The sequence below is a fragment of the Somniosus microcephalus genome, chromosome 1 (genome assembly GCF_052327205.1).
Source record: "Somniosus microcephalus isolate GS21.2 chromosome 1, FLI_Smic_1.0, whole genome shotgun sequence".
In the NCBI taxonomy this organism is placed as follows: Eukaryota; Metazoa; Chordata; class Chondrichthyes; order Squaliformes; family Somniosidae; genus Somniosus; species Somniosus microcephalus.
The window spans coordinates 115742664-115761078 of record NC_140987.1 but is presented as its reverse complement, the minus strand read 5'-3'; the positions used below and the strand labels follow the sequence as shown (position 1 = coordinate 115761078).

Genomic DNA, 18415 nt, shown 5'->3' with positions numbered 1-18415 from the left:
ATACTGTGTAATACGCCGCTGATAGGTCCAGGAGTGCCACGGCGGTCTTAAGCTGGCGCTGGAAGCCTGCTTCGATGTGTGCTGTTAAAACTACCACTTGGCCACAGCAGTTACGGCCACTCCGGAAGCCCGCTTGCTCCTTAGGGATGGTTGGCTCGATGATGGGGGCTAGTCTGTGGAGTAGCAGCCTCTCCAGCACTGGTGTTCACAGAGCTCTGTGCAGTTTGGAGGCGGACTCCTCCACGCTCCTTACCATTGCTGACAGGCTCTCGGGTACCCTTGCCATTGCACCTATGATCTCGGTGTGCATGGCCATTACCCTTCTTGTGAATGCCTCCCCATCGAGGTCCTCATCTGAGTCCTGTGCAGCAGAACTCACACGCGAACTCTAATGGGAACAGCCTTTCCCCGTCTAGCCTATCCAAACCCATCATAATCTTGTACACCTCTATCAAATCGCCCCTCAACCCGGGGAGCTGGCTCTCAAGCTGCCCTTTCCCCCTGGCCTTGCTGCAGCCCACATGTCCCCGGTGCATCACCCAGTGCAGGCCCTTCTACTAAACCTGCCTCTAAAGATCACATAGTCCCAGTATCTGAGGTGGTGCCTGCAGGTGAGACATGCAGTGACGTGGTGCTTTCATCTTTCTCCTCTACTCCTGCCTCATTCTCACTGGGAGGCTCAGGGACAGACTGGTCATCTGGTTGCTGATTACCTGAAAGCATGAAGGCACAAGACTTGTGTTAAGGTGAGGGCAGGGGGGCAAAAAGGGAACAAGGAATGCAGACAGTATAATGAGCTGGAAAGTGGGAAAGGCTTCTGCTGTGAGGGTGAAGTGGGATGAGGGAAGAAGAGGGGATGAACATACTGTTGTTGCCCCCCAAGGGGGTCGGCGTTGCCGATGGCCACAGCGCCCACCACCTGGCACCCAATGACTCTCAACTCGCTCTTCCAGATCTGTAAGCTATTGAATGTCGGCTTCACCCCTGCCTGTTCATTGCTGCTCCCTCCTATTGTGGGCCAGCTTGTCCTGAAAGGAAGGAAAATGTGTGAGTGAGTGTGCAGCTATGTGTTTGGGAGATAGTTGAATAGCTGTGATTGTAGGCCAGGCGTGAGATGTGGATGTGAGTTTCAGTAGGTGGAGATGCTTGGTGGGTGAGTGGTGCGGGTGTGGTGGTTTGTGCAGTGTGTACAGACTGAACTTCAGATGCTGGTATGCAGGACTTGCTGAAGCATGTACTCATCCTGACCACACGAGTGAGGTCGTTGAATTTTTTACGGCACTGTGTGAGGGTCCTGAGGACCACACTGCTGGTCGAGATGTCCTGGGCCATTTCCCTCCACATTGCCCTGAAGACATGGGGCAATGGCCTCCTGCCAGTGGGAGGAACAGCACTGCCTTCCTTCTTTCGACTGCCGCAACCAATGCTTCCAGTGCCTGGTCGCTGAAACGGCGAACTCTCTCTCCCTGGAACTGGGATCAGCCATGAGGATAAGAGGTGCAGCTGTTGAGTTGCTTGGAGGTCGACTTCAGAGCCAGCAATGTTGAGAATGAGGATGTGCAGAATGATTGAACCTCTGCTTTAAGAACTGGAAGGAGTCAGTGTGAATAATGAGTCCCGATTGGAGGGCACTTGAAATTGGTTATCGCTCTGTGGGTAGCGCCCCGCTCTCTATGTTTAGTGCCCTAAGTTAGGTGATTAGCGCTTCAGTTCTTTCTTGGAGTGCTAACAATCAATTTAGTGGGAGGTCAGAAGGATTAGCGCCTGGCACTGATTCTCCAAGTTTTTAAAATTTAGCGCCTCAGCCAGGGCGATACCGAATTTATCATTTGGCTGGCAAAATTATATTGAAACAAGAAAGAAAGAAAGACTTGCATTTATATAGCGCCTTTCATGACTACTAGACGTCCCAAAGCGCTTTACAGGCAATGAAGTACTTTTTGAAGTATAGTCACTGTTATGATAATGTTTCCTACGTTACACAAGGAGAAGTCCCTGATACATGTTCAATACTGTTAATGAGCATCTAGCTGACACATATAACTCATTGAGTCCAGCACTAGCTCTGCCTGTTGCAGGAAGGAACTTGTATTACCCCCAATTTACTCTATTTCTACAAATAAAGGTTTTAGTTATCATTACTTCAATAATCAATTAGAAACAGAACAAATAGTTATGGTAACCATACAACAGTAGCCTTGAAATAATTACAACAGGTAGAAATAAATGTGCTATCTGGAAAAAAAGAGACCTTATTGCTATTGCAAGGCCTTTGTTAACTTTATTACTTATAAATATTTATGTTCTAACCTGGCATCTCCTCAACAACTCTTGATTGTTCAGCAGTTTCTGCTGGAAATTCATTCACTCGTACATCCATTTACAAAAAACACTGACATTAAAAAACATCCTTAAAACTTACTCTTTGACCAAGCTTTTGGTCATCTGCCCTAACATCATCTTATGTAGCTCGGTGTTAAATTTTGTTTTTTGCTCACGCTCCTGTGAAGCGCCTTGGGACGTTTTATTACGTTAAAGGCACTATATAAATGTAAGTTGTTGCTGTTGCTGGGCGGGAGGGCACCATCCTACATTGACCTGTAAGTCAGCACCCTGGGTGGAGGGGAGGGGGCAGCCTCATGTTGTGGATGTTTCTTTGGTTCCTTACATAGGGTCCTGTATTAACAAATTAGTGCCGAATACGTGCCATTAGATTTGAGCATCTAGAACATTAGGGAGTGTGGGACATTATAAGTTGTCCTGCATCTTTCACCTTGTTGAAGGCAGATGTTTCTCACATAGCTGATGAGGTTTAGGATGACATCTACTGGAAGTCATTACCTGGAGGTTGGGTGTCTGAACACAGTCTCACTTATCTAATGTTTAACAGTTAACTTGATAGGGTTGCTGAGAAGCAAGCAGTTCTTGGGGTGCAGGAAGATCGGAGGCCTCGGGGTGTAGAGGAGGAGATTGGGGGTGGGTGAATTGCGGGCTTCGGGGGGGGGGTGAATCGGAAGGACTTCAGGAGAGCGTACGGGTCAGTGGTGGGGGAGGTCGGCGGCCTTGTGGGGGAGATCAGAAGAGTCGGGGGAGATTGGAAGAGTTGGGGAAATCGGAAAGTCCTCGTTAGGGAGATTGGAAGGCCTTGTGGGGGAGAGCGTAAGTGTAGTGGGGGACAGATCGGAAGGGTCGGGGGGGTGTCTGACTGCTGGGGGTGGGTGAAGCAGGTAAACCGGATCCAGCAGGTAAGCAGTTCTCACCTCCCTTTAGCTGTTGGGTTTCTCAAGGCCTAGGAAACCCAGCCAGCTAGGGTTAAAATTAAAATGGTAGTTAATTCTGAAGCACACAACCTCATTATAATATTTAAATGAAATCCCGCCTCCTTGAGCGGGTTGGTTGCCCCCACCCCCCGTCCCGCCTCTGTTAAAATTGGAAGTAGGCGGGTTGGGGGGAAGTTTCAGATATTTTACATTTTTACATGCCACACGACCCAAACCCACCTGTTTTTGGGGATTAAAATTGCCCCCCCCCCCAACACATCAGATTGGCAGAACCACCCTTTTTTGGGGCATGGAATGTAGTGCAGTGGTCAGGAGGAAGGCGACACCTCACACATTTTATGGTGATTTGTACTGCTCACCATGCCACTTGGGAGGAGTTCCTGCTGCTTGCGATCAGCCAAGGGAAGGCTCAAACCTGTGCTAGTCAGCTGTCTAGTGACCACTACCCTACCAGAAGAAGATAAATGGGTTCCAGTTGGTTCTCCAAGGTGGCGTGCATGATGATGGGAAATTGGAGCCGAGTCAATCCTCTGTAGTAAGCTCTGTTAGCTGAGCCTTGAGCCAGGCAGGTTTGCAGTACTCCAGGGTGCCACTCATGATTAAGCAGACAGCCTAGCCCATTGATGGGATCTGGAGGGGTAGATCTGTTACTGGAGTCAGGTGGTCATTTTTCATATGTTAACCTGGACAATGAGCATCAGTGGGTTAATGCCACATGGGGACATCAAGTCCAATTCTGTTTTCACCAGACATCAAAGTGCATATTTTCAGCAGGGAGCACTGAATAGCAATAAGAAGCAGGAACTCTAGCAAATGTTTCTCTTCCCTATCCCTGGGGTGCTGAGGCCAATTGTAGCTCTCCACTGCTGCTCCAGCTGAGCTGGTTTACCACAGACTAAGGTTCAAATCTGATCAGTCTGGCTCAGTTTCATACAGTATGTTTAGGGGACATCAGGCGACCGACGTTATGCTACTTTAATTGAATCTTTTCATTTCCATTCCATTTTCAAAGAATAATAGCCTAGAAATTACTGTTGGAACACTTAATCGAGGGGCATGATGTTCCTCCGTCTGCTATTTTAGCAGAGTTGTTAACCTATTTATTTTAAATGTGTTAATGCCCAGGAATCCCATACAAATGTGTTAAACACTTCTACGCTAATGTTGTAAACAGTGATTTGTGGGCTAATATTACTGTCTATTGCTCATGCAATATATTTCACCAGATCACAGTACACAAGCCAGTTCTGCATTTATGTCTCACAAGACTGCTAAATGTTTTAGATCTTATTCCAAAATTGTTCAATTGAGATAATTATTCAGTATACAGTAGTTGATTCTTTTTTAAAAATTAAAATGAAATTTGCTGTTGTCAGATATTAATTTGAATACTTGTGCTGGTGTACTGCGGGGTCACAGCCTATTGATAGAAAAGGAATAGTTTGTGCAATTGTTATTAGGTTCAATGTTATCACTGTGTTCTTTTGATTTATGTTTTGGAGCTCCCTCTCTAGCATAAGCTAATAACAGAGTCAATAATCTGTCTCCCTTGGGCTAAATCTGCCAGCAGAGTTTTAATGTCATGATGACAGTACAACAAGGTTAACCTATCTCACATTATTACCCGTCACACTGCATTACTGATCTGAAAGGATATTAATTTAGGTAATCTCTCATACATCTGCCCAATTTATCATACACATAATTTAGAGCGCAATCTAAACTCCATGGGGGAGAGTAATCCTTTCATTACATTAGTCCCTTGTTTCTTAATTTAATTACTGTGAAGTTTCTCACTATTTCTTACTCCTGTGATCAAAGCATGCTGTGCGCATTCAGTTAAGCTATCTGAATTGCTATGATATCTATTTCCTGCTAAGATTTAGTCATACCTTTAGCACTTGAGGAATCACAGGGCAAATTTTCCAATCACATTGAGTTAGCAGTAATGTATCTTCATCCAAACCGCACTGTAGCCTGAATATCAATGCTTTATTCATGGATTATTTCTTGAACTGCCCTTTTGGATTCCTGAAATTGTGGAAAGCATCACACGATTCCAGCATTTTGGCAGCTTCTTAACCAGTTGTTCTGTACACCAATCAGTTATAATTTTCTAATCTTTGCTACAACATGCATTCCTTGAAGAGTTCTGTTTTAATTTTTAAAAGATCAAAGTCAGCCTAATATTTTCCACTGTTCCATGACACACACGTCAGCTAGCCTACTCCAATATTGAATTCACCAACTGCTACATGACTGCATCATGAACAAGACCGTATGTCACACTTCCACTCTAGCGATTTCCCACAGAACAAATCTTTCACTTGTTTCAGTTTAAAAAAAATTAAATAAACTTATATAATCATTCAACACATGATATAAAAAAGGGACTTGATTGTTTACAAAAAATAAACCACTATTTCAAAAAAGCGCACAGGAGTTCTGCTCGGTGTCCTGGCCAATATTTATCCCTCAACCAACATCACTAAAAAAAACAAATTATCATATTGCTGTTTGTGGGACCTTGTGGTGCCCAAATTGGCTGCCGCATTTCTTACATTACAACAGTGACTACACTTCAAAAAGTACTTCATTGGATGTAAAGTGCTTTAAAACATCCTAAAGTCATGAAAGGTGCTATATAAATGCAGATTTAAGAAAGTTGTCCGGAAATTCTGATTGCACCATTGCATGAATGAGGAAATGGGGAGGGAGAGGTGGGGGGAACGGGTAGAGGCTTTTAAATTGGAAAATTCTGTATGTCTTAGTATGAAAGCAGACAGGACTCTAACATTATTTTTAAAAATGAATATCCTCTCTTAAAGTCAATGGAGTGTAATATTGGGCAGGGAGTAAAACCATCATTTCAACTAATCCCATGGGTTTCCTGCCCGGTGAGTTATGGGATTTCAGGCCCTGTATTATTATCGAGTGACCCAGTATGGAGAGGAGGGGCACTTAATGAACATATTTAAATTGGGCTCCCACTGTGCAATGGGAGTCCAGTTTAAAACTCGCTGCTGCTGTGCGGGTTTCCCAGGGGTCGGGAAAACTGGCAGTGAAAGGGAGGACTTCTGTGGCCCCGGCCTTGCCAGTTCTTTGGCTGTCTTCGGCCTTTCACGCACCCTTCCCGCCTCCCCATGGAATTTCAGGCCCTGTTTTAATACAACCTTCTGAAACAATGGGGCAATTTTAACCTAACTCATCGGACAGGAAACCCACGGGATTGGTTGAAATGGTGGTTTTACACCCTGCCCAATATTACACTCCATTGACTTTAACAGAGGATATTCATTTTTTTTTATAATGTTAGAGTCCTGTCTGGTTTCATACTAAGCCATACAGACCAAACGGTTCTAGGTTTGATTCCCAATTTGTGCTGAGTTATCTGTTCGTCACCTAGGCATCAATAATGGTCCTCCAATTGGCCTAAGTACCCCTGGTTTGGGAAGGGGAGAGGTCGGGGGCGGGGGAGGGATGGGCCAGGGATTCTGCTCTAATTGCCACCCAGTGGCACTCGCTAGAAGAGTGTCTTGTGGTTTTCGAATGAGGATGGGATTGGGGTAGATATGATGCCCCATAGGGTCAAATAGTCTGCCAACATTCATGCTTAAACCTGACACATGAATGATGGCCACTTGGATGGAGTGTGCAAAGAAAGAAAGAAAGACTTGCATTTATATAGCACCCTTCACAATCTCAGGATGTCCCAAAGCGTTTTACAGCCAATTAAATACTTTTGAAGTGTAGTCACTGTTGTAATGTAGGAAACGCGGCAGCCGATTTGTGCACAACAAGGTCCCACAAACAACAATGTGTTAATGACCAGATCCTCTGTTTTAGTGATGTTGGTTGAGGGATAAATATTGGCCAGGACACCGGGAAGAATTCCCCTGCTCTTCTTCGAATAGTGCCGTGGGATCTTTTATGTCCAACTGAAAGGGCAGACGGGGCCTCAGTTTAATATCGCATCTGAAAGACGGCACCTCCGACAGTGCAGCACTCCCTCAGTACCACACTGAAGTGTCAGCCTAGATTATTGTGCTCAAGTCTTTGGAGTGGGACTTGAACCACTTCTAATTCAGAGGCGAGAGTGCTTCCAACTAAGCCATGGCTGACACCAAGGTAACGGATGCCCATGAAGCTGTGCCCCAGTAGAAATGCAGGATAGAAGGGGAGAAAACTACAAGAGAGAAAAAAATCTAAACATAAAGAAAATCCTACCATCCAATTGCTCACTGAGTAAACCGGGCCTGCCAGATGCTTCCTTACAGTAAAGATTTAGATGCTGATAAACAGTAGGCCTGGTTGTGTTTTGACAGGCAAGATGACCAAACTGAAAGAGCTGAATGTTAGTTTCAACAAGCTCACTTCCATTCCACTGGAGCTTGGGGATTGCGAGAACCTAGAGAAACTGAATTTATCGCATAACCTGGAACTGACAGAGCTCCCATTTGAGGTAATATCTTTGTATTATACGACTAAGGATCTACATGCTGTAGATGATTTTGATCAAGGTCTGGACATGTCATAGCCTGCTGCCGTTGAAAACAAATGTGGTGTGTGTGCATATACAGAAGTGTATATTGGTTCAGTTGTTCAATTGAAGCGATTTAAAGTGGTTGCACTTTGCGTTGTGGTGTATCATTGTGATACTGCTGTACTGATTATCCTACTCTGACTTCCAACGTATCCTTAAAAACAAGGGCTTGGGGTCTAGTAATCCTATATCATCGCACGTTATTTTCAAGCACTGTGTAATTCTCCAGAAATGAATGTGGAAGCCCTGTGACGATGCATTTATTTAACTAAGCAGGACACCCATTGGAGGATGAAAATTAAAATATCTGCAAACAAATTTTATTAAAATTTTCAACCTCTATCCTTGCAAACTACCGTCCCATCTCCAACCTCCCCTTCCTCTCCAAAGTCCTTGAACATATTGTTGACTCCCAAATCTGTGCCCATCTTTCCCCCATGCCATGTTTGAATCCCTTCAATCAGGTTTTCACACCTGCCACAGCACTGAAACGACCCTCAGCAAAGTCACAAATGACATCCTATGTGACTGTGACCGTGGTAAACTATCCCTCCTCATTCTTCACGACCAGTCTGCAGCCTTTAACACAGTTGACCACACCCTCTTCCTCCAACACCTTTCCATCGTCATCCAATTGGGTGGGACTGCACTAGTCTGATTCCATTGCTATCTATCCAGTCATAGCCAGAGGATCACCTGCAATGACTTCTCTTCCAACATGCACACCGTTAATTCTGGAGTCCCCCAAGGGTCTATCATTGCCCCCCTCCTATTTCTCATCTACATGCTGCCCCTTGGCGACATCATCCAAAAACACAATGTCAGGTTCCACATGTATGCTGACGACACCCAGCTCTACCTCACCACCACCTCTCTCAACTCCTCCACTGTTTTTGATTTGTTATGCTGCTTGTCCGACATCCAATCCTGGATGAGCAGAAATTTCTTACAACTAAATATTGGGAAGACTGAAGCCATTGTCTTCAGTTCCCGCCACATAGTCCATTCCCTAGCCACTGACTCCATTCCTCTCCCTGGTCACTGTCATAGGCTGAACCAAACCATTCACAACCATGGCATCCTATTTGACCCTGAGATGAGCTGCCAACCACATACCCACTTCATCATCAAGACCGCCATCTCTGTCACATTGTCCATCTCCGCCCTGCCTCAGCTCATCTGCTGTTGACACCTCCGTCCATGCCTTTGTTGACTATTCCTATGCTGTCCTGGCCGGCCTCCCATCTTCCACCCTCCATAAACTTGAGCTCATCCAAAACTCTGCTGCCCGTATCCGAACTCGCACCAAGACCCGTTCACCCATCACCCCTGTGCTCGCTGACTGACATTGGCTCCTGGTCTGACAACGCATCGATTTTAAAATTCTCATCGTTGTTTTCACATCCCTTCATGGCCTCGCCCCTCCCTATTTCTGTAAGCTCCTTCAGCCCTACAACCCTCGGAGATCTCGGCACTCCTTCAATTCTGGGCTCTTGCGCATCTCCGATTTTAATCACTCCTCCATTGGTGGCCGTGTCTTCAGGTGCCATGGCCCTCAGGTCTGGAATTCCCTCCCTCAGCCTTTCAACCTCTTTCCTCCTTTAAGACGTTCCTTAAAAACTACCTCTTTGACCAAACTTTTGGTCACCTGTCCTAATATGTCCTTATGTGGCCCTGTGTTTGTAACACTCCTGTGAAGACATTTTACTATGTTAAAGGCGTTATATAAATGCAAGTTGTTATTCATTCAGAATTACATTTCATTGAAGATCTGAGTGTAACAGCATGACTGGCATTAGTTACCTGCAGAGGGCAGCTCTGTACTAGTTCTAAAAACAGCCTTGGACTAACTGCATACATCACACTTTAAAAATGTTTGCCACTTTGGAAAAAGTTCACAACAAGATACGACATTTAAAACTGCATGGAGCCAGTGTTTGAGACTGTTATGTCCTGTGTGCACCCATTACACAATGTAACAAACTAGAAAAGGGGCAGAGACCCATAAAGCGCATTTCCAGTGGGCTTCGGTGTGTGCACAGAAAGCTCCCACCTGAAACAAGCAGCAGCACCATTTAAGTATTAAATATGGGCAGGGTTGTAAGGCAAGTAATTTTCTGACATTCGTGCGTGCAATATGCTCAGTGATAATCACGTTCTTAAAAACAATGGGGGTAATCTTCATCTTTACCCATTGGGCGATGAATCGAGGGGGCAGATCACCCGCCCATTATAAAAACCACATGATTTTAGTTTCAATTGATTTCAAAGGAATGAAAATCGAATGGATTCTACAACGGGCAGGCGATCTGCTCCACCAGATCACCACCTAAGCAATGTCCCCATTAAGCTGCGCGGTGTGCAGCGGTCTGGAGGTCCCGCGCTTGCCGGCTTCACAACAGAAAAATCGCGCATGCGTGGAAATCTGAATGGGCTGCGCAGCCATTAAAGGGGCCACGCACCCAAAAAAAAGAGGGAACTTTGCACCCAAGTGGCGAAGACAAAAGTACACCCTGGCATGTCATGCTTTCACTGACACTGCATAAAATAAAGTATATGTCTGCATAACCTGCTAAGATGCCACCAATCATATTTTCAGGCTATAAAACATCTGGCTGACACTCACTGGGTCCTGGTCTTCAGAGAGCTAAAGTAGTGCTATCTGCTACGAGGGCACTTGCAGCTATTGTGTGGCAGAGGCCTGGCACAGCCAGAAAGTAATGGAAGTCTGCAGCCTCAAGCTTGTCTCCACCTCCTTTCCAGGCATGCTGTAACGCTGATTTATTCTGCTCTAAGCTTTATTTTATAGGTTGTTATGGTGACAGCATTGTTCTCTTTCTCTAGGTGTGCCACTGGAATTCGTGCCAGGGCCGAGTGGCCCTACGCTTGGCCAGCACCTCACAGCATCCAGTGTCACTCACTCCTACCCTTGTAAGCACCAGCTAAGGTGCATTCACCCTGGAGAACTTAAAGTGAGGTAGAGGTGGGTGCACCAGGTGATGCACAGAGTACACCTGAGCAGGAACAGGTGGTAGTGCTGAAAGAGGAACGAGACCCTGCTTTTGAGGGTCAACTCCCAATCGTCCTTGACTATTGAGCCCTGGGATCCAGGCTTTACAAGGCATGCTTTTAAAAGAAGACACTCTGAGCACAGGACATTTATAGAATAATTGCCGAAAACCCACAGCTGCTGGAGGCTAGTGTGGAGGAGTCCAATACCCACATCTGTGCAGTGGTAATGGGATGGATTTGCAGAACTGCAGGCCACCATGGAGCATTTGGCAAGTCCACAGATATTTGCAACAGAGCTCCCACAGCTAGAGTCCTTAATGCCAGTCACAGCATTTCTCATCAATGCTCAGACTAATAATATAGAGGCCCTGGACTCTCTCCTCTGATTTCCACATGCTCAAAGATCACATTGAGAGACCTATTACTGAGGGCTTCACAGATCACATTGGCGCCATCTACTCTGTTGTCATATGGATCAATAAGTATTATGAGGCAGTGCCCAGTAACTGGGTCAAGGCTGGAGCAGGCCAACAACACATTTGGATCCTTATATCACCCCCCTCCCACTTTAATGACTGTAGATGTGACAGAAAGTGTACAAGACTAGGCTACCCCAATGCTGAGGACTTTGCGGAGCCAGTAGCTGGGTCATCTAATAACCAGCTCAAAGAGCTAGAGAGCCATCTCATCCCCAAGTGACTTCAACTGAGATACAACACACAGCCATCTCTCTGACTCCTGCCACAAGAGGAGCACCTAGAAGGAGTAACAGGCTAGGATCTGGAATGCACATGTCCTACAGTTTCATTAAAGGGATGCACTGGGGTGCTAAACACTAGGCACAGACTGGCATCACTTTAGGACAGAACCTGTGAAGATAGTTCCCCATGGTTGTTGCCTGTACAGTAGTTGGTGGCATCTTAGGTACAGCCAATCAGGTTATGTTGGTTGTTGATAACCCTGGCATGCTTTCCTTCACATAGTACCACTGAAAGTTTACGGTGATTGTCATGCTTCTGTGGCATTACGGTTAATCAGGCATTAATACATCATATTTGTGCCATCCCAACTTTGGGAAGAGGAGCTTCCATAGGCACTTGGAATGCCAAAATGAGATATATGCATCTCTGTCTGTGTGGGTACCAACAGATAACCATAGAACCCTTCTGGTGCAGCTGATCTGTCTGCCATCCTCCTGTTGGTATTCCTATTCTTCCTGAAAAAGGTCAGATGGGGGATTCTCATCTGGAAACCTGTTAGTGGCAATAAGGTATTGTTGGAAAAACAAGACGCAGCATAATAATTGGTGCAAAGGCTCATGAGATTCGAAGTGCCAGGAGAGAAAAAGATGAAGATAACAATGGTCAAGAAATGGTTGAAGGACACTTATGTTAACATTACTATGCCCTTTAAATGAATTTCAATATTCCATTATTAGCAACCTTGGACGCCCATTTAACAAGGTGTAATTATGAGCAAGTGTCTTGCACAAAACAAACACCAGAAAATTGTGGCCAGGACCTTGGGGGAATAATTTACATATTTTAATGTAACTCTTCATATTTTACATGCTGGATATTGGCATGCAATGTAAAGTGAGGGGAGAGCTGGTTTTACTGAACTCCACCCAATTTTCTGGTCAGGTTCACCTGATTTCCACTTGTAAATTGGCCAAATGCAATCAGAGAATCTAGGTTCAGATGTCCAGAAAAGCCCAAATGTAAAAGTCAGCTTCAGAATTAGGGCTAGGATAAAAGATTATCATTATGTAAGTTTGAATTTTGATTGTTTTTAAGTACAGTTGGTATAGTCTATTTAAGTCAGACTGAATACAACACAGGAATTCCACATTATAACCGATAATACCCACATCAGTAAAAGTAACGAAGACAAAAAGTCATAAATTATTTTAATTAAAAGCACACCCATAAATCAAACACCCTAATTGAAAAATGTTGCAAGGCACCACCTTTGTTCAACTGAAACTTCAACTGTTGATAAAACATCAGTCTTGTTTACTTTGGGGGAGAAAGTCATTATAGCCCCATTTGGCGCTAAATTTTAAAAGCTGAAAAAATTAGTGCCAAGCGCTAATGTTGCTAAACTTTAAAAAAAGTCGGTTTTGCACTCCAGGAAGGAAGTGGAGCACTAAATCCGCCGCTCCACTTCCCTCTTGGAGCACAATCAGCAGCAGGCGGGGCGGAGACTTCAGCAGCGCTGCACACTGGGCCGTGCAGCGCTGCCACGTTCAAAGGCTCCTTCCCTCCCTTAAAGGGAAGGGCTATCGCTGCAGGCTCTGCAATTTAAAAAGTACCTACCTGGACCACCAAGGCAGCTGTGATCCCGCGCGATCAGCCCAGCACTCAAGCACAGTGCCGTGCTGATCGATCATGGGCAAGAACCCGCAAAAAAAACTGGAACAAGAAAGGTAAGTTTTTTTTTCCACTTACCTCGGCCACCTCGCCTTTAATCATTGCCCCCGAAGTGGCCGGCCGCTCGATGCACGCCTCCTGCAGCTGTCGGTGTTTTCGACTGGCGCTGCTGTAGGGGGCAGAAGTCAATTTCGGGTCCGGGGTGCTACCGGGGCGATGCGCACGGCAATGATGTCACAATCTCCGGGCGAAGGAGATCGGGGCGCAATGCTGTAGCGCCACCGCAAATCTCCTGCGGAATATGGCGGGAGTCGATATCAGCGGTGCGCACAGTCGCAAAGCCATTTGCGCCCTGTTGGCGCCCCCTGGGGGTGCTAACGGAAGACACAAAGGCACCCAATTTTGCCCCATTTGTATTCTGAATGTGTTGTGGCCCAGTAATTCCTGTCGGGGGCTTGCCGCGCGTGCAAGCCCCCGATGTGCACTTACCCGGCGCGCCGACATCTGAAACCTGGCCCGCAGTGGATTTCCTGTAAGTGGCCCGGTTCTGATCTCAGCGCGCTATGCTAACCTGACCCAGCGGCGTAGTTAGTGCGATGTGCCGGCTGGGATCAGGTGAGCACTGTTCAGCCAATCAGGGGAGGGGAAACTTCATTCATAAGTTTGATAGTAAAGACTCAAACTCATGAAAAGTACGGCACCCCAAAACACTACTTAAACTTTAAATAAAATTTTAAAAAGCATCCCAATAATTAAATTAACTATGAATAACTTTAAAAAACTATTTTAAACAATTAATCAAATTTTTGAAAAAAGTAATTTTTTAAAAAATAGGGTCTAAAACTAAACTTACCTTACTGTAGATTCTTTAAAAATAATAAACCTGTGGGGAAAAAAAATTCTAAATTGTACTAAAAGACCACTTACCTGTAAAACTAAGTACTTACGTGTGGTTTTTCAATGCGTAAAAACCGGAGCCCTTTACACATGCGCAAATCTGTAAAAATACAGGAAATCCAAGTCGCACGCGCTGCCCAATACCGCGCATGCGTTCAGCCTCTTAACCCCTTGGGTCAGAGGACAGGAAATGCCGGTTTTCAGCGCATGCGCTGTGCATGCTGAAAACCGGCAATTCCTCCTGGCACACGCGTGAGTACCCCGTCCTTACTCACGCGTTGTGACAGGAATTACTGGGCCAATATATTGTATTTCTTCAAAAAGCTATTTTGTTACAAAATCAATATCTCTATCCTGAAGGATTCAAATAGAAAACAGAAAGTAGAAAGTACTAAAACACTGATGCAGGTAAAGTCAACATTCAAGTGATGTAAATTAACAAGTTTTAGGTGTACAGCGTTTACTAGATTTTGGTGGAGATGAAAAGGATTTTGTCTTTGTACAGATTATCCATTATCTAAATAAGGTGCAAGTAAGATGTCAAGATTCACCTTTAACACAAGTGTCCACTAGAGCCATGCAGATGGCTTCTTTGTCCTCTGGTGCATACATCCTATCTATTTAAGCCAGAGTCAAAGGAACATTGGAATTACAACATTTTCTAACCAATATTACATTTTACCTGGGTGTACTTGATTCTGTCAACAAATGGACCAGCTGGTCTTTTCCCACCTGTCATTTTTGTATGTGCATATGTTTGTAAATGGAAGGGCTTGCTCCCCTGATGGCTGAGGGGACAAAGGCATCGCCTTGTGTAGCATTACGCAGAGGAGGAAGCCCCAGATTTAATCCTCAGTTCCTGCTGAATTAACCTTCAAGCATGGATGCTACACTTGGACTAGGAAATGGAAAATTCAGCAAGGGTTCCTGCTCCTGATCACTATCCATTTTCCCAGCTGCAACTTTTGCATGTGTGGACATCAGGTGAGAACAGGACCAGGCTCAGTTATGATGCCCACAGTCGAATTTCCTGCTGGCATTCCCTCTCTTGACTCACATATGAGGAATGAGCATTTGCATAAGGCACCAGAGGGCTGCCAGCACCTGTGGAACTACATTACAGCAAAAAATTATTTGAGGAAGAAGAGGGGAGAAAATTGGGGGAAAATAGTCTAAACATTTCTACAGAGCTCACAAAGAGCAAAGATTCATGGTAGGAACAGGAGTAGGCCATTGAGCTCCTCGAGCCTGCTCCACCATTCAGTTAGTTCATGGCTGATCTGTACATTAACTCCATTTACCCACCTTTGTTCCATATCCCTTGATGCCGTTGCCTAACAGAAATGGGTTGGGATGGTGCCAAAAGCATAGTTTAACAAAGTCGACTAGCTTGCGCCACCATGCTGCTGTTAGTGGTGACACTGGTCACGTTGCAATAAGCAACACAGCTGCCACCAGCAATGCCACCGTTTTGTTGAAACAATTGAATAGGGAGCTTCTTCACACCCAGAGGAATGGCTGGGTCTAATGACATAAATGTCCCGGGATTGAACAATATACAAATGTCTCTATGGAATAAGAAAAAAAAATGGTCATGGCTGAATGTTGTATTCAGAGATAAACAAGAGATGTTATCAAAATGAAGGAGGTTCCTGATCAATGCAAGAAAGCTGGTAGGTCTACCTGTGGTTTCAGATTCAAGCCCTATCAGAGGCCAACATTCTAAACAACTTGCCAGTTTCTATGATTGGTGTGTGGTTCCCCGTTCCTGTAGTACATCTTTCTGATCACTTCCTGTATTGATGCCACTTTGTGTAGGAGGAGAGTGAGGAGATAAATCTCAGATTTACTTTTCACTGTCAGGTCTAGAAAAAAGAGCAGAAAAGCTAAATTAATATAAAAAGACTAAAGAAGATCTATCCAGCGGTTAGAATAATTTCAGCCACACATAGGAGGTAGGAGTCACCCATGTCTGTAGTGCAATGCAACCAAAAATAATTTGAATTTTGTTTCTGTTTCAGCTGCGTGATCTGCAAAAACTCAGCTACTTAGATCTGTCCTCAAACCAGTTTCAGAGCATGCCTATCTGTGTGCTTCGGATGTCAAACCTCAAGAGCCTAGACATTAGCAGCAATAAACTGAAGGACCTGCCTCAGGATCTAGACAGGTAACTGCTTGATGAACATGAAAAGAGTTGTGCAACACTTGGGACTAAAAATTCAATTAGGCACGAAAACGGGCACGAGGGTTGCAATGCGCGATCAGCCCGCGCCCACTCAAAGTAATGCAGGCAGCACACGACCTTTGTGCCTGCTAATTAATGCTAATGATTGCTGCGTTCAGCCCAGCACTGTGGGTGTTGTTCGGCCCGACTGCCTGCTTCTCTTCCGTGGCTACATTCCCGCCTGAGTGTCCCTGGAGATGGAGCACCCAGTGTCCACCGGCACGCTCGAGGCCTTCCGCGACCGGTGGGCACCGGAGGGACTGGTGTACATTATCACCCCCAAGGAATAGAATTTTAATTTAATTTGTTAAGTTTCCTTTTAATTTGTTTTTAAGTTGCAGTCCTTATTGATTGTGCCCCTTTAAAAAGGGGGCACATGCTGAACTTTAAATTGGCAATTGCCAGCAATAAGAAGAGTCAGCCCGGCGCTGAGCACACTGCTGAGTGGCTGAGTGTTAGCAGGGGGCCAAAGTTCATGCGAGGCTAGCTCTAGTTCAGGGGTGGGCAATTATTTGAGCCAGAACACCAGTTGACAAGTTTTAGTGAGCTGTTGAGGGCCTACACAAATGTTTCTCCGAAGGTGCACGGCCGGGTGGTCACGCACCAATTGCAAGGCCGCTCACCAGCTTCTGCCGCTGGAAGAGATTTTTGCTTTCCCAAATTATTTGCAGAGAGCCCTCGACTCCTATTTTGAAGTCTACCAACCAGTTACCGAATGGCAAAGCTAGATTTGTCTGGAGGATATGATCCCATTTAAAACTTAACTTGTTCACTTTTTTAAATTCCTGTTATCATTGCAAAATATGTAGGGGGAGAAATTCGGTATCGCCCCGTTTGGGGCGCAATTATCGGCTGGGCGCAAAGTTTAGCGCTTGGCGCTAATTATCGCCTCCGACTGCAAACTTGGCTTCTATCGCCCCTGGAGGTGATTAGAGTGCTGAATCAGGCGCAACTCACCTCTCTTAAGGCGCTAACGCCGAGGAGCGAGGCACTACCTCAGAGCGCTGGTGAAGCTCATGTGATGTCAGTTAGCAATGGAACACAGACACACTGGCGCCGGCCAGTTCTTAAAGGGGAGGTTCGACCTTGCTCTCCATCCACACCCTGCTCATTGCAGCCTTGAATCTAGGCCTGGAGACCTGTACATCAATTCTGTTGGAAAGAACAATGGAGAGGCCCAGGGAAAGAGCTCAGAGTGCAGCCCCCACAGTCTCTTCTAAATCGATGCAAGGAAGGTCAAATCAAAATGAACCTGCAAAGTGCTGCTCTGTACCCAAAACTCCTTCACACAGTGTTGAATCTCTCCAGAAGTCTCTCTCTCTCTCTCTCTCTCTCTCTCTCTTTCTCTCTCTCTGAATGCGTGATGCAAAAATGTCACCGACAAAAAAAGGCAAGAAGCAGTCGCCTTTAAATAGCGCTCCACCAGTCCCTTCCTGACTGCAAAACATTCCCCTCTACCTGTCATTGCTAGCGGCAGGCGGAAAGGCAGGGGGCGCCACTCAATATCCGGTCCGGGGCGCTACCGGGGTGTTGCACGCTCGACTGATGTCACGATCTGCGGGCGCAGGAGATCGTATTGGTAGTGTTTAGCGCCGCTGCAAAATGTCTGGTCAATTTCGCGAGCAGCGCAAACATCGCCGCGCCCGGGCGCTAGTTGTTTTGTGCCCCGTTAGCGGGAGGCGTTAATCAACCAAATTTTTCCCCCGTAATATTTTGGTGTATATTTTCTCAGAGCATGTAGTTTTTAAATTGACAAAAAAAAAATTCTCTGTGTTTGCATGAGCTAACTTTATCAAGGGCTCCTCACTCTGCTATAAAAGAACACTAGAAACCTAAGCATGAAGAAATTGGACTTTTCCTTGTGTACTAGAGTGAAAGTGAAAAAGAGAAGAATGAGTGTGCATATTTGTTTTTAGGAAGTGGGGTACATAAAACGGTCAAACTGGGTCAGGTTTAACTGTGGAGCAGCGTTAGCTTAAGGGGGTGGGTTTACTTATCGTATAAAAAGGCTCTTAATTTGACCTCGTTAAAGGTCAATCTGTGCTCTTTTGGACCAAGTCACCATATCAGCAAAGTGTGATGAGGA

The 18415-nt window shown here is 45.4% G+C and overlaps 1 protein-coding gene across 2 annotated transcripts in view; it reads left to right on the top strand.

Annotated features, from left to right (window-relative positions):
- Positions 1-18415, top strand: part of lrrc2 (leucine rich repeat containing 2) — a 160573-nt gene that overhangs the window by 84364 nt on the left and 57794 nt on the right. For both annotated transcript variants that reach the window (XM_085984882.1, XM_085984876.1), the window contains exons 5-6: positions 7607-7743; positions 16127-16272. In XM_085984882.1, coding sequence (XP_085841008.1) covers positions 7607-7743; positions 16127-16272 — 283 coding nt within the window. The remainder of the gene's footprint in view (positions 1-7606; positions 7744-16126; positions 16273-18415) is intronic.